Below are 14,471 nucleotides of genomic sequence, written 5' to 3'. Positions count from 1 at the left end.
TTTTTAAAGAACTTCTGTGATACTGGAAAGGTTAAAGAAAACTGTCTCCTAGCAAGAAACTCCTATTATTACTTTGCTGCAGAACATTACAGTACATTCATTTCAAGATGCCCTTAATTCAAACTATTGAACAAAATAATTGGAATAAACTTGCACTAACTCGGGCTATAATCTGTCTAAATTTTCTTTAGCTTTGCCTTGAAAAGATTTTATTTCTTACTAATAAAAAGTTTAAACTCCAATGTAAACTATTCGGTTTGGCTCAAAGCAAACTGGATTCCAATCCAAGCTCATTTGTCAACTATGATAGACAACTTTGGCTAGGCAATTCAATGTTTCTCTCTCCCTCTTCCTCCCAAAGAATTGCTTATGTTCAAGATGAAATCCAGGAATCTTGATTTTGAAGGTAAAGATAAGGACTCAAGAAAAAGACTGGACAGGGAAATAATAGGCAAAAGCCTTTTGAAAGTAAAAACTAAGTAAACAAAACCTTTAAATTGCTTTAAAATCATAACAGTAAATACTACTGACTTGTTACAAAGTGGAATACTAATTAATAAACCAATATTCAAAACAATAAGACTTTTATCTCTACATGTGCAATGCAAGTAAAATGTGGTTTTAGTCAGATGTTCGGCCTAGTGAAGGATCAATATGAAGGAATTCCTTGATTTTGTCATAAAGGACTAGCACCAAGGCACCACCTGTCCCACGAAGAACATTTGAAAAAGCCCCACGAAAAAAGGCACTTATTCCTTCCTGGCCATATATCTTGATAAAGCAGTCAATGGTTCCTCTATATTGGCGTTCAGTCTCTCCACTCTGAATTAAAAAACATTCAAATATAACCAAAGTTAATGCAAACCATATATAAACCAAATAATTATTCTGCAATATTTGTTTTACTAAATTATAGGTATACTACCGGTACCTCAAATGTTGCCACTGCTAAGAACTTAATGATGAAATATTTTTCTGATGTACGTCTCTGCTACTATACTTAAATTGTCTATGATTTTCCCAAAAGGTTTTCTGTAAACTTCAAGAGGTCACTTCACAGGAAATTTTAAAAACTGCTAGTTTAAAAACTAGTTTTTAAATGTCTGGTTTTGGTGCAAAGTTCTTTAGTGAATTTTCACTCTGAGGTTTCTCATTATCAGTAAATATCAGTCTGAGACTGATTGATTGAATGTTAGATTCTCCTTAATTAATTTGTTGAGAGGGGATATAAATGCAATTTTTGAGGGGCTGCTGCAGAGAAGAGGGAGTCAACCTATTTTCCAAAAAATCAGAAGGCAATACAAGAACCAATGGATGAAAACTAATCAAAAGGAAAGAAACAACCAAGAAACAAAGGAGTAGTTTCCTAATGGTGAGAACAATCAACCAGTGGAATGGCTTGCATTCAGAACATGTTGGTGCCCCATTACTGGAAGCTTTTAAGAAGAGCCATTTGTCTGAAATGGTATAGACTCTTCTGCTCGAGCAGGGAGTTGGACTAGATGACCTCCAGCTTCCTTCCAATTCTGTCATTCTATGTTCTATGATTTTGCACCAAATGATTATAATTCTGCAATGTATATCTAGATGTTTTAAATGTTGGCTCTATAGTAAATAAATAAAAATAATAATAATAAACTGAAAGAGACAATTGTGGTTCTTTTTATTTTCTTCTTGCTAAATGCTTTCCCAGCGCCGCGAAGCATCAGAAATCCTCAGAGTTTGCCGCAGTGCACCGGGCAGTGACTCCAGAGATGACAAGGGAGCTGTAGACGGTGGCTGTTGTGCCGGCAGACTGGGAAACCAGCTCACCCACTGGTGGCAATGCAGCTATCAATCAAGCTGTCTGGAGGTGCCCTAAAAGGGATAGACTCCGGTTGCTGCTCTATGTTGGTCGGGTTGATGGTAGTTGGCCTGGAACCCCAGGGACGACTAACCAGCCGGCAGCAGCGGAGGGCAAGCTGCAGCTGCAATTTGCCCTCACAGAATCTCCTCAATGTAATAGGATCTTCAGCTCCCCAGATAGAAAAGAAAGAAAAAATAAAGAAAGAAAATAATCCAAACTGGAATCCACTCTATCTAACTGCCAGAGCAGTGATCCACATGTCTCTCTAGCTAGATTGAGTGAAAAAACTGAAGCTCAGCTGAGCAGAGGAGGCATGGTCAAAAGAAAAAAAAAAAACTTCACTCAGTCTCTGGCAGATAGATGAGAGATAACCCATGCTTGGATTATCTAAGCAGCGCACTGGAAAACCGTATTTTATTTTTCAATTCCAATGTTAGCTATATCAAGGTTGTCTACAAATCATAGCTAGTTTATAAATACCAAAATCCCCATTTGAAATTGTAATTGCATGCAGGGTATAGATCCATGTGTATGTCTTATACAGAGGCTACTTAGTAACAGAATACTTGCTTGCAGAAGGTTCCAGAATCTTTGTAGGTGTAGAAAAGATTCCTGCTGAGATTCTGAAGAACTGTTGCTCAAATAAGTAGGTAATACTGAGTTGGATAGGCCATGGCTTTATTCAGCATTATATTTTAATATCACATTTTCTGATTAAAGAAGAGAGTAACAAGTAATATCAGAAAAGAATAATGTAGCCCAGACAGTCACAAGGGCATTCACATGTTTTCTAGATGAATTGCTTACCTGCATCATCATGCGTCTTCTGACAGTGTCAAATGGATAGGAGAGTATCCCAGAAAATACTGTCACCACTTGAGCAATTGCAAAAGATAAAAGGAATGGGGTTTCTTTTGGATTTGGTAGCATTCCCTAAGAAGAGAAAATGTAGTCATTGGCTTGTATTCAAATATTTAAATTTAAGCATGAATGAAGTCTTATTCACACAGAAAAATTTTATACCTGTTCAAAGTATTTTGATGAATCATTTTACATTATTGAAGTAATTTAAAATATTTTTCATCTTACGTTTTAGGTGTCAGACAAATTAAACAGGAAGAATGTTTCATATATGAAAAACTAAGATGCAATATAGCTAGATGTCCAGATGGTAAACTGTGGTCCACTGGTGAGACCAAAATCTTAAATCACATTTATCTAAATGCAACAATCTTGCCAAATTTTAGTTAGGTAAAAAATAAATATTTGTCAAGAGTCATTTTAAAGATTGAATCAATTACATTTATATTTCATTATTTTTGTGCTTTCTGAATACTTTCTAGAAAGTATATTCTTTAGTCAGTCATCATCATCCATTTATTCATACTAACTGAATTACATAATTAAAGACAGTAGTAATTAAAACTACTTTTAAAGAAGTGCACAGAGAGAAAATGTATTCAGAACATTAGCAGAGTCAGCAACCATTCTGATTTTATCTGAAGTAAAAATACTGCCCCCCCCCCAACGTCTTCTGCTTCAAGTTGGTGGTTGTGTCTTTCTGAGAAAGATGAGTGAAGAACCAAGATCATCAAGAATCAGTAGAGTCATTCAAGGTATAAATTTTATCACATCTGTCTAGCTAAAGCAAGCAGACTCCTATATGAGCAGCAGAATTACACGACAATGCTAAAGCTGAGTAATCATTTTACTGACAATGACAAAAGCATAATTTCATATTGCATGGAAGAAACACATGGTAAACCAATCTTATATTATACCAAGAAAATTACCGTGTTTCCCCGAAAATAAGACCCTGTCTTAAATTTTTTTGAATCCCAAAAATAAGCATTTGGCCTTATTTTCGGAGAGGTCTTATTATTTTGGGGTGCATGGAGGAAACCAGAGGAAATGGCAGGGACCGGCTGCGCATGCCGGGCTTATTTTCAGGGGAGGCCTTATTTTAGTGCAGGCGCTCAAAAGCCCGATTGGGCTTATTATCTGGGGTTGTCTTATTTTAGGAGAAACAGGGTACATGGATACATAAGAAAAAATAATTGATGAATGCTTGATTATGGATATAATCAACCTCTAGAACAAAAGAAGTTAGATCAACTCTCAGTTGTTACCAAGTCAGAAGGCTAGAGGAAGTCATAGAATATCTACAGAAATATGGCAAGTAGCCACAGAAGAATTCAATTTTAAGTAAAGTATGCCAGCAAATATGAAAAACAGTCCAGAGACTAAGAGATTGGAAGATGCTAATCTACATACCTATGTCAAATAAAGATTTAACAAAATCTGCAAACCATCAGATTATATCCTTACTTAGCAAAATAATGCTTACGATTGTTCAACATAGCTTAGCCATATACTCAAAGGGAAATATCAGAAATTCAAGCTGGTTTTAGAAAAGTCTGAGGAATATCATACATTAGTGCTGGTGTACCTTGAATAAGTGAAAAAGTGAAAGAAAACTGAAAAAGAAGTCAAGATGTGAATAATTAATAGATTTCATTGATTATAGAAAGTCTTTCAGCTGTGCCAACTACAGTATATCAAGCTATTAAATTCTCTTAGGAAATAGAAATCTATAATATGTCATGTAGAACTTATACACAAGACAGAAAGTTACAGCCCAGGAACATGGTGGAATAGATTGACTCCAGGATGGCAAAGGAATGAAATAAGACTGTATATTTTACATAAATTATCATATAAAACATGTATAATAAATATAGTATATCAATACTCAATGTTATAGAAAAAAATAGTTCAAAACTTACTTTTATGGTGTCATAACATCCAAAATATGATGCTCGATATACAATAATTCCCTGTACTGAAACGCTAAATCCTTGGTATAGACCAGTAATTCCATCTTTTCTAGCAATTTTAACAATACAGTCAGCTAGACCTGAAAATTGTCTCTCAGAGGGACCTTAAAAATGAAGTTTAAAAAAAGCAAATTTTCAAAAACATGTTAAAATATTTGAAGCATAAGTAAAAATAAAAGATCCCTAGTCGTCATTTTGTAAATAATTTCCTCAGCTATTAGATGTCTCTATCTGGATAGATTGCCAAATCTGATGAGAAATCAGAGTCAATTTTATAGATGAATCAAGTAACTATATTTTGTTTGGCCAATTTGTGGTTTGTTTATTCCATCTGTTCTGCCAATTTCCAGAAGAAACATGTTGAGCACAAAAACAAATTAGAGGTAATTAAGAATTTATTTATTTATTTAATCCAATTTTAAGGCCAACCAACTTCAAGGTAGTTTACAGATAAAAGAAAGAAAGAATACTTACAAAAGGAATACCACTGAGTGGAAGAACACCAAGCCTTAAACCAAACCAAACTAAACCAAACCAGTCTCAATAATCCCTCTTTCTACAATGTAATAATCCAAAATGAAAACAAGTCATAAAATAAATTCAAATCAGTTACCCCGAAATAAATTTTGGTTTTTTTTCTTAGAATTAGTTAACATGCCATGGTAAACTAAAAACAAATATCCTGTGATATTTTTACATGACGTGTAAATGAAGAAACTTTGGATAGTATCTTTCATTTTCAAAGTGACTGGCACAAAGTAACTGGCACTAAAAGTTATTCAAATTTAACATAGTAAATAGATTGTTCCATGGAATTGCTAAGTCCAGAGCAATTTTCCACAGAATACTTAATAGTGGGGAAACATTAAACAAAGGGCATAGATGTGAACTTTTTAAAGATATCTAATGCCTGTTGAAAAAAGTAAAAGCTAAATGTGCTTTATCTAATGAGATTTATGTACAAGCAATTCAAAGTTTAAAATATCAAGTTTTGATTATCTTCAGTATTGCTAGTACAGCATATAGAAGCTAAAATAGTCAGGTGACACATCTTTAAAATATTTTAAACATGTAGCACCTTACCTTTGCCAATGTCAGCACCCAATCGAGTTCGTGCAAAGTCTAATGGATATACTACACACAATGAAGTAGCCCCAGCTGCTCCACCAGCAGCCAGATTTGAAACGAACCATCTCATAAACTGTAATAGAAATAGTGTGCTCGGTTCAAAATCAATGTTGCATTCAAGCCCTTTTTTTGCTGATGAATATCTCAACTATTGTAAACTAATGTTGATATAACACTGATTTTATGTATGATCAAATTCAAATAAAAGCAAATGACCATATTTTAGGGAGTTTGGATAGCAAAATTACTAATTATACATACTCATAAAATCCTTTTTAATAGTGCCCAAAATAATAATTTTGATTATTTTGGGCACTATTTTCTATTTATAGCAATTGACATAGGTTGAATTTCACTTCAACCTATGTCAATTGCTATAAATAGAAAATAGTGCCCAAAATAATTTTGACTGTAGGTATCACAGCTTTTACCTGTGACACATTTTCGTAAAGAAACCACTCTGAACTTTATGTGTTAAAGTGTTATTTACTAGTTACTTACTTGTTTACAAGTATTCTGTATTAACTTCTTTGAAAAGTACTGCATTTACAATTTTAGATTCAAGTGGTAGTTTTGCAATTATTCGTATCTTTTGTTAAAATACATCTTCCAGTGGTTTTATTTATGCACTGAAGCTTAGTTAATTTAGCTTTCATTCATTATACTCCATTATATTATGGAGTAAATGGAAAGATTTACTGAGCTTGGCTGATCTCAAAAGCTAAGCAGTGTAGGCTTTTTCTCTACTTAGATCTGAGTTCAAGAAAAAACTAAGAGCTGCAGATTAGCCCAGAAATCAGAAAAGCATTTTGTAAAAAGTTAATGGTAAATTGCTTCTGTGTTGTTGCCAAGAAAATAGCCTGGGCATGTTCATATATAGGCATCAAGAGTTCTGTTCACTGGAAAGAGACATTGCCACAAGGTATTTTAAGAAAAGTATCATGTTCTCTAGAATAATAATTTAAGAATTAATTTGTCTCAAGTTGACAGAAGATGAACATGTAATACAAAATATTGAAGATTAAATAAAGTCATTTGCAAGTGCTCATAAATAAAAGAACCCTAAATGTTAAATAAGTATTTGCTAATTCAGAAGATATTAAAATATAAACAAATTGCCTACTGGCAAAGGGAGTTTTAATTCTCCTTGATATTCAGACATTTAGGGCACTTATGTAAATAAACATATGTCTTTTTAAAAACATCCTTTCCTCAAAGATTGACAAGCTCATTAGATACAAAACTTTGTATACTTTCTCTTTATTCTCTACCATATAACTTCAAAAATAAGTAACCATTTACTACATTTATATTTGCATATTTTAATCAAGAGTCCCAGTGGTTTACAATTAGATTACATTAATTAACTACATTAAAATGAAATCTAAAATCTAAAATATTTGGAAAGCAAATTACTGTCTACTATTATACTGCACAACTGTACAGTAGGTTAAAAACTATTTATTTTTATTATTACTTCCTAGGAAATGAAATGGTGTTAATTCTTCAATGCCTTTTAGAAATGTATTCATTTAAACATTTACAGATTGAAAAGACCTAGGGGACACAACAGCCAATAAGCTATATCAATGCAGACAATTATTTTCAAAAGCATCCATACATTCAAATGATTGATCAATCAGATTTCAAACAATTAGATAATGCTGAAATTTGTTTGCTTAATATAACCTGGCCAAAGCTAATACTTTCCAGGTACATTTAGACTACAGTTGTTGGAATTTAGAACCTGGGCTGGGATGATAGGTGTCATAGCCTAAAACATTTAAGTTATGAGATTGCATAAGACTAACTGAAGTTCTGACTCCTTTTTTGTTGAATATTCATGCCTAAACACTGTCTCACAAATTTCCTTCCTTCATTTTCAAGTGGTCAGCAAGTATGCTATCTGTGATTTCTACCTTGCTGACATTCAAACACATCTAGAAAAGATTAAGCAGAGTATTGCTGCCTTAATACAACAGATATTAGAACACAGAAAAAATAAACCAACATATTATTGGGTGTTAAGTGGAGGCATTACAAGTAATAAGACTCAGCATTTCCTCATGTAACCATTGAATTAATCCTTTATTAAATATTTTGCATTTTTATGCAAAGGTCAATGGTTTGAATTCTAAACAGGATTCCACAAAAAGAAGCTAGAGTCAAATCCAATGGAGGATCCTGCTGATGACAGGAATAAAACAAATTTTCAATTATTCTCCTTTCTTACTATGACCCTTATCTATAGTTTCAAAGGATCAAAGGCTGTAGGAAAGACTATCAGGCCATATAAAGTACATACATATTGTTTTCCTGCCAGGCATGTCTCATAAGTGTTAGTCAACTTTTTTTTGCCCATAATCATCCAAAAGAAACCCACATTTCCAGTACTTCTTAAGATTAAAACAAAGGAAAACTTTTGGAATAAACCTTTATTAAATCAGACTTACCTGTGTATCTTTATCAACTCCAGACATGAAAATCTGCTTGTATTTGTCCTTAAAGGCAAAGTTTAGGGCTTGAGTTGGGAAATATCGAATAACATTGGCAAAATTGCCGCGCCAATAACTGAGAAATCCTATAGGTAGAAGATTTTAAAATGTATAGGGTTCCTCATTTTAAATAGTTTAAAATTGCACAACTATACTTCATTACTGAATTTTTTTCAATTTATTTCAAGTTTAAATACTTGAAATAAATTGAAAACATTTCAAAAATTAAATTACTACTGAACAACTTTAAAATTTATATTGTTTCCAAAGTCAATGGTTAACTTTCAAATTATAGATTATTCTAATCTTAACTATTTGATAACTATGCAGTGGAAGCTTAGGTCTAGATCAGAAATGGCAATAAAATTAATTGATTATTTGTTGATATAACTATTCTGTGCTGTTCTCAGGACCATTCCAATGTGCTTACTCCATTCTTACTACATATCTAAGATATGTAAGAGTTGCTTCAAATTTGATAATAATAAATATACAATATCGAAACTTAATCATCAATTGCATAATAACTTTACAATAGAACTCAAGAGTTTTATATATAAGATCCATTTTATTTACAGCAAAACCTCTCATTACAAGATGGTATTGTTCTTAATATACCTCTCAAAAAATCTGCTAAAAAAACAAAACGGGCTATGGTGGCTTTTGTAAAACCCAACAAGTTTTATAATACACAAGGTAAATTGATTAGAAATGGGAAAAAAATCATCAGTTGATCCATATGACCTAATGATAAGACAGTACCAAGATGAATTTGTGTAATATTTCCAAAATATGAACGATTTCTGGAGTACTAGTTTTGAACACTGCAGTTTATTACTGTACTTTATCTGATGAATCTACCAAGAGTAGTTCTCAATATTAGGAAGCCCCAAAACTTGTTTAAATATGAGCACAAATTTGGCAAAGGCCTGAACACAATATTTAAGGATTAAATATTTATAATGAAGCCAGTTCTATGTGATGACATTCATATGGTTTTCAGTACTGTAGCTGATTTTACTAAGCTTAGAGTTGTAGGATGCCCATTTGCTTCTGTGACAATCCATTTTGTTTCAGCTCACTTCCATAAGCATTCACCATGGAAGACAAATATTGGCACCAGTGGATAATTTGTTCCTAGCTTAAACAAAAACTGAGTTACATCAGAGATAAAGAGATAAATACAACAAAGATACCACAGATAAGAGATAAAAATTTTCCCGCTCTCAAATTTAGCTTTTTTTAAAAAAAAATTAAAATCTACTACAGTATGCAGAGGCAAATCATATGAATAAATTCTATGAAACCAAATGAATCCTTTTGATTTGGAAATGATAACATATTGGTTCTGAGCTTCTTCACTTTCTGCCTATTAGACCAATACGTTAAACTATGGTAAGAAGAGTTGTGAATTAGTGACTATTAAAATCCAAATACAATTTTTGTATAGGTAAATATTTTGGATTTAAATTCCACGAGTAAATCTTCTTTGTGGTCAGTTGATTCTGCAGATGTGTAAAAAGGAAGTTTGCTTTATTGTGGCAATAGCTTACACTGTAAAATTATAGACTTTTAAAGAAGCATTTGATAATATTTAATATACAACATTGTTCATTATATATTTTATTAATATTTGTTGAAAATATCAAATTGCATTTTATATGTTTGAATGCTTAATAACCCTTTATTGCCTCAAGCTAAAAAAAGGCAGCTCTCATCCAATTATGTTTGCCAGCTTTCAAAAAGTACTATATTCAACAAATTCAAGCAGAATAACAATGTCTGTCATATTATATATTCCAAGTCCTAGTTGTCAGATAATGCTTAAAATCTCTAAACTATATGGTATGGTACTCCATTTTCTCATAAAATGTTACCGGATCTGTTCTACTGCAAATTACTCCCAAACAGAAGCACCTCATTCCTAGTCTGGTTGATTCTGTTTGCACATTAAATTAAGACTACAGTCTAAAATATTCAGAATGTTAATTCTTACATAAAAATTCCATGTAAGAGATATACAGAGAGGGGGTGGGGAGGGAGAAAGATGGGGGGGGGAATGTATTGGCTTAGACATGGAAAGAAAACCTTATTATTAGTTTCAAATTCAGTATATTCCAACCATGCTGGATGGTTGGAATATATTTCCATGTAATATGGAAATATTACATATTATTTACTATAGTTTTAGATTTATTTTAAATCATCTCTGCAATATGAAACCATAAGGACAAACCATTAAAAACTTGAGTATATTTGATCACAGCATATATACAGAGATACACACGCATGGCAGAATGTCACAAAAATTTCCAGAGGGCAAAAGATATTATTATCTTGCAGAGACAAACATGCTGGATGGGATATTACTTGAAAAGTTGCATATTCTTGAGTTCTATAATGGAAAAATTATACTAAATAACATTTAAAGATGAATAAATTCACATTCTTCTAATTCTGTCACTACATTATTTGGAAAAATTAACCTATAATCAAGATCCTAAACTATTTAATCATGGTAAATAAACACAGTTGTTGTTTTCTTAAAAAATCAGGGCTGGAATTACTAAATAATAAAAAATAAAGGTTGCAATCTCATGCACTTTGCAGTAAATTTTATCTTACTCAGTGGGCCTTACTTTCAAACAGAAATGGCATCAGGTTATATGGATATTGCAATGGGAAATTTATATTAATGTTATTTGTAGAATTAAGTAGCTCACTATATACAATTTTATCTTCTGCATTTACAAGTATAGACCAGCAATCAATCCCATGCATTCAGGGCAAAGATTCAATTGAAAATTGGCAGGTAAGTTTAGGATATAATTAGAATTGTTTCAATAAGACGACTGATGTTTAAAGAATTCATATACATTCAAACTAATCCATCACCACTAGGCTAAGATATTGCAGTTTGGAGAAATGGAATTAAGTGTAAGTGTAGGTAACCTAGATTTTGCTAAATGTTTTTACTATAATTTTCATCTTCCCTGTTCATAGATTAGGTGTTGTATAAAAGACACCCTAATGCCAACTACCTAATGGGCATCTACTGTAAATTCTACAACAACACCTTAAGTCCTACTCACATAGCCAGTAGTAAAGGGTTCTGCTAAATTGCAGCTCAAGAGATGCCTTCTGGAGAGATGGTGGCAAATAAATTTAATAAATAATAACATATCTAAAAGAAAAAGTCCTTTAACTTATTGTGTTCATGGGAGAGAAAGATTTAAAACAGGGATTTTGGCCACAATAACTTTGAAAGGAGAACAATTTCTAGGGCTAACATTTATTTTATTTATTTATTTTTGTCAAGCATGTATAAGATAACAGATATAAGTGTAAACATGACTATGAATACAGGAAATGGGTACAAATAAATGGGGACATACCTTGCTCCTGAGGAATGCGTACAAAGCAGTCTATCATGCCTTTATATCGCTGGTCGGCACGGATCTGCTTGGATGAGCCCTGAACCTGGAGCAGGAGCTTCACCCGTTCAATGGGTGCTACTGTTGTTTTGGAAATAGCAGCTGCCACCCCACCTATCATGAGGTCCTTCCCAAATGAGACAGGATCGAAAAGCTGCTGCGCCTCAGCAGCCAGCATGATGTCAGTTGGGTAGAAAGAAAGATGTTGGTGGAACTACTAGGGCCTGCAAGCAGCATCACCCAGCAACACTTCTAACTGTCACTGCTCAGAAAGAGCTAATGGAGTTCCCCTCCCCTCCCCCCACTTCATTCTCAAGCCACATGATGCAGAAGCACCCAATCACAGCAACCGTCCTGCCTTTTCCTTTTAAAGGAAAGGTTGGGGCTTTTGAAGATGGAGCTAATAAGTTCAGTATAGTGAGCTGAGGCCTAAAATGAAGGAAGAAAGCTTGCAAGAGAGAATTTGACTCAAGAAAGACCTTTCACCTTAGTTAATGCAACCAATAGTTATGAAGGGTTTTCAGTAGTCATCCACCTTTCACATTAAAAATAGAAATTTGGCTGACTAAAAAAGCAAAACGGAAGGCTTATCACATTAATTTCAGCAAGAAAATATAGAACACCACTCCTGTTCCCTCCTACATTGAATACTTGCACTAGTCAATTATAGTGTGTAATATCACTATTTATTTAGAGATGTTTATATATTACCAACTCCAAAGGAGTCAAAATAGTTTGTAGCATAATAAAATACCAAAATATAAATATATATTCAAGACAAAATACAATGATCAGAATATAAGCTTTCTGATAGGGCAGTTTGACTACAGTTAGCACCCATAGAATTAAATGGTATTGCCCTTTTAATGGGCAAAAGATTAAGATAAATAGATAAGTAAAGCAAATGCCTAAAAATATAAAGATTTTAGTGAATAACAGACTATAACTATTTGCATATCTCCCAGTCACAGAAAACATAAACAGAAATTTTAGAAACCTAATTCTAAAAGAAGACAAAAGGAAACAAATGAGGAAGCCCATTATCACCATTTTTAGTGATTTTGGTGAGATGGTATCACCCATCTCAAAAAAAAAAAAAAAAAGATTTACAAAAAAATAGCAATGCAGGAACTAATTGCACCCCAGAAGCTAATAGTCCATAATATTTTATTTGCTGCCAAAATCAGGTTTTGCACCATCATTTCCTTCTTGTGGAATAGGGACCCTAAATATATATACCTGGCATGACTACACAAGATGAGCAAATTCTATTCAGAATAAATGGTCCAAAGGTAATGAGGACCTGAGCCACATAAGGTATATAGATTAAAAATAACACTTTGAAGTAGACCTGGAAGCTTTTGGCAACCAATGCAGCAACTATAGGTTTATATTGGCAAAGTGTCTCTCACCTACCAGCACTCATACCATTGCCTTCTAAATGAGAATTTTCTGAATTATCTTCAAAGATATTCCCAAGCAATGTGCATTACAATTATCATTTGGCAATAAACACATGAATCTCTGTTCTGAAGAATTTGCTGGATCACAAAAAGATACCACTGGTACACCAACTGAAGCTGCCATAACTTCTCTTACTGTTCAAGTGGGAGTCATAAAGAATTAGTGAGGTTCTTTCTTATTCTGAAAATGGGTTAGCATATAGTAGATGTTAGTTTTACATCTGACTATTCATATTTGTTTTCCATCTCTCAATGATTGGAGAAATCTTCCAAGGAACAAGTTGGACAAGATGCTGTTCATTAATAGGAATAAATTTATATTTTGTTTCTTGTAGTCTAAATTGACTTGTTGCTGTTGGCATTGCAATAAAGTCTCTAATTTATACAAGAAGACATTAATTTTCCAATAGAAATTCTAAGCATGAAAACTTTCCTGAATTGGGACGGTAGTGAGGAAAATCAAAGTCCAGATTTAAAAGTCCTTTAAAAAACCTACCTTGGCTGGTCTATATATCATACTGGACATATTGTATGTTGCCTTTGGCTTAGCCACTGTAGTTGATCTATGGCTTCATGCCCTAAATCAAGCCACGATTGTTATTTATGACATTTATCTAGTTTGGTCCTTAGTTTCAAAAATCTAGTGCTAAGTATAGTTCTCTAATGTATTTTTATATGTTCAAGAAATTATTGATATGAATATGTGACTGATAGTTTTTTACATTTTAGTATAATTAAAAAGCATGTCTTTATCAGGAATATAATGAACCCACAAAAAGATATATTTTAGTTAAAAATTAAATGAAAAAGAATTAAATTAAATGCAAGACTATTTAAAGAATATTCCTTTATTGTAAAAAAGTCATAACATTGTCTGAAACAAAATGGACAATTCTTCCATTTATCTCCAAGTACTAGGAAACATTCAGTTTTACTTTATAACAAGTATTTTCTAAATATTCTTTTTGTATCACAAAGTACTATATCCATTTAAGGTAAGGTAAACTACCTCCCCTAAGAATTTGCATATAAATTTTCTGCAAGACTTAAGGAATCCATTTTGTTAAGGCCACCAGATCAGGACTGCATAATGTGGACAATCACTAGATGACAGCAGAAACTAAAATTTCTTTTCTCTGTCTCTGATAAAATCATTGTGATCATCTAAAATTTTGAACCTTAGTTTAGATATCCACATATTTTGATCTTAAATCCCATACCAAATTGAAATAAAACAGTTTCCTACCTCTGACATAATATGCAAGCAT

At 32.8% G+C, this 14,471-nt stretch overlaps 1 protein-coding gene across 1 annotated transcript; it reads right to left on the bottom strand.

Annotated features, from left to right (window-relative positions):
* Window positions 1-621: 621 nt before the first annotated feature.
* Window positions 622-11,918, bottom strand: SLC25A31 (solute carrier family 25 member 31). Its single transcript, XM_070948458.1, has 6 exons — window positions 11,702-11,918; window positions 8,265-8,392; window positions 5,767-5,884; window positions 4,633-4,787; window positions 2,654-2,779; window positions 622-822 (listed from the first exon to the last, which is right to left on the bottom strand). Exons 1-6 carry the CDS (start codon window positions 11,916-11,918, stop codon window positions 622-624), a joined length of 945 nt encoding a protein of 314 aa, XP_070804559.1.
* Between the last annotated feature and the right edge of the window lie 2,553 nt (window positions 11,919-14,471).

This window comes from Pituophis catenifer, unplaced genomic scaffold (assembly GCF_029215685.1).
Source record: "Pituophis catenifer annectens isolate HBS135680 unplaced genomic scaffold, rPitCat1.0.hap2 SCAF_8, whole genome shotgun sequence".
Taxonomy (NCBI): domain Eukaryota; kingdom Metazoa; phylum Chordata; class Lepidosauria; order Squamata; family Colubridae; genus Pituophis; species Pituophis catenifer.
The sequence above is the reverse complement of the archived record's forward strand: the minus strand, read 5'-3'. Positions and strand labels throughout refer to the sequence as shown.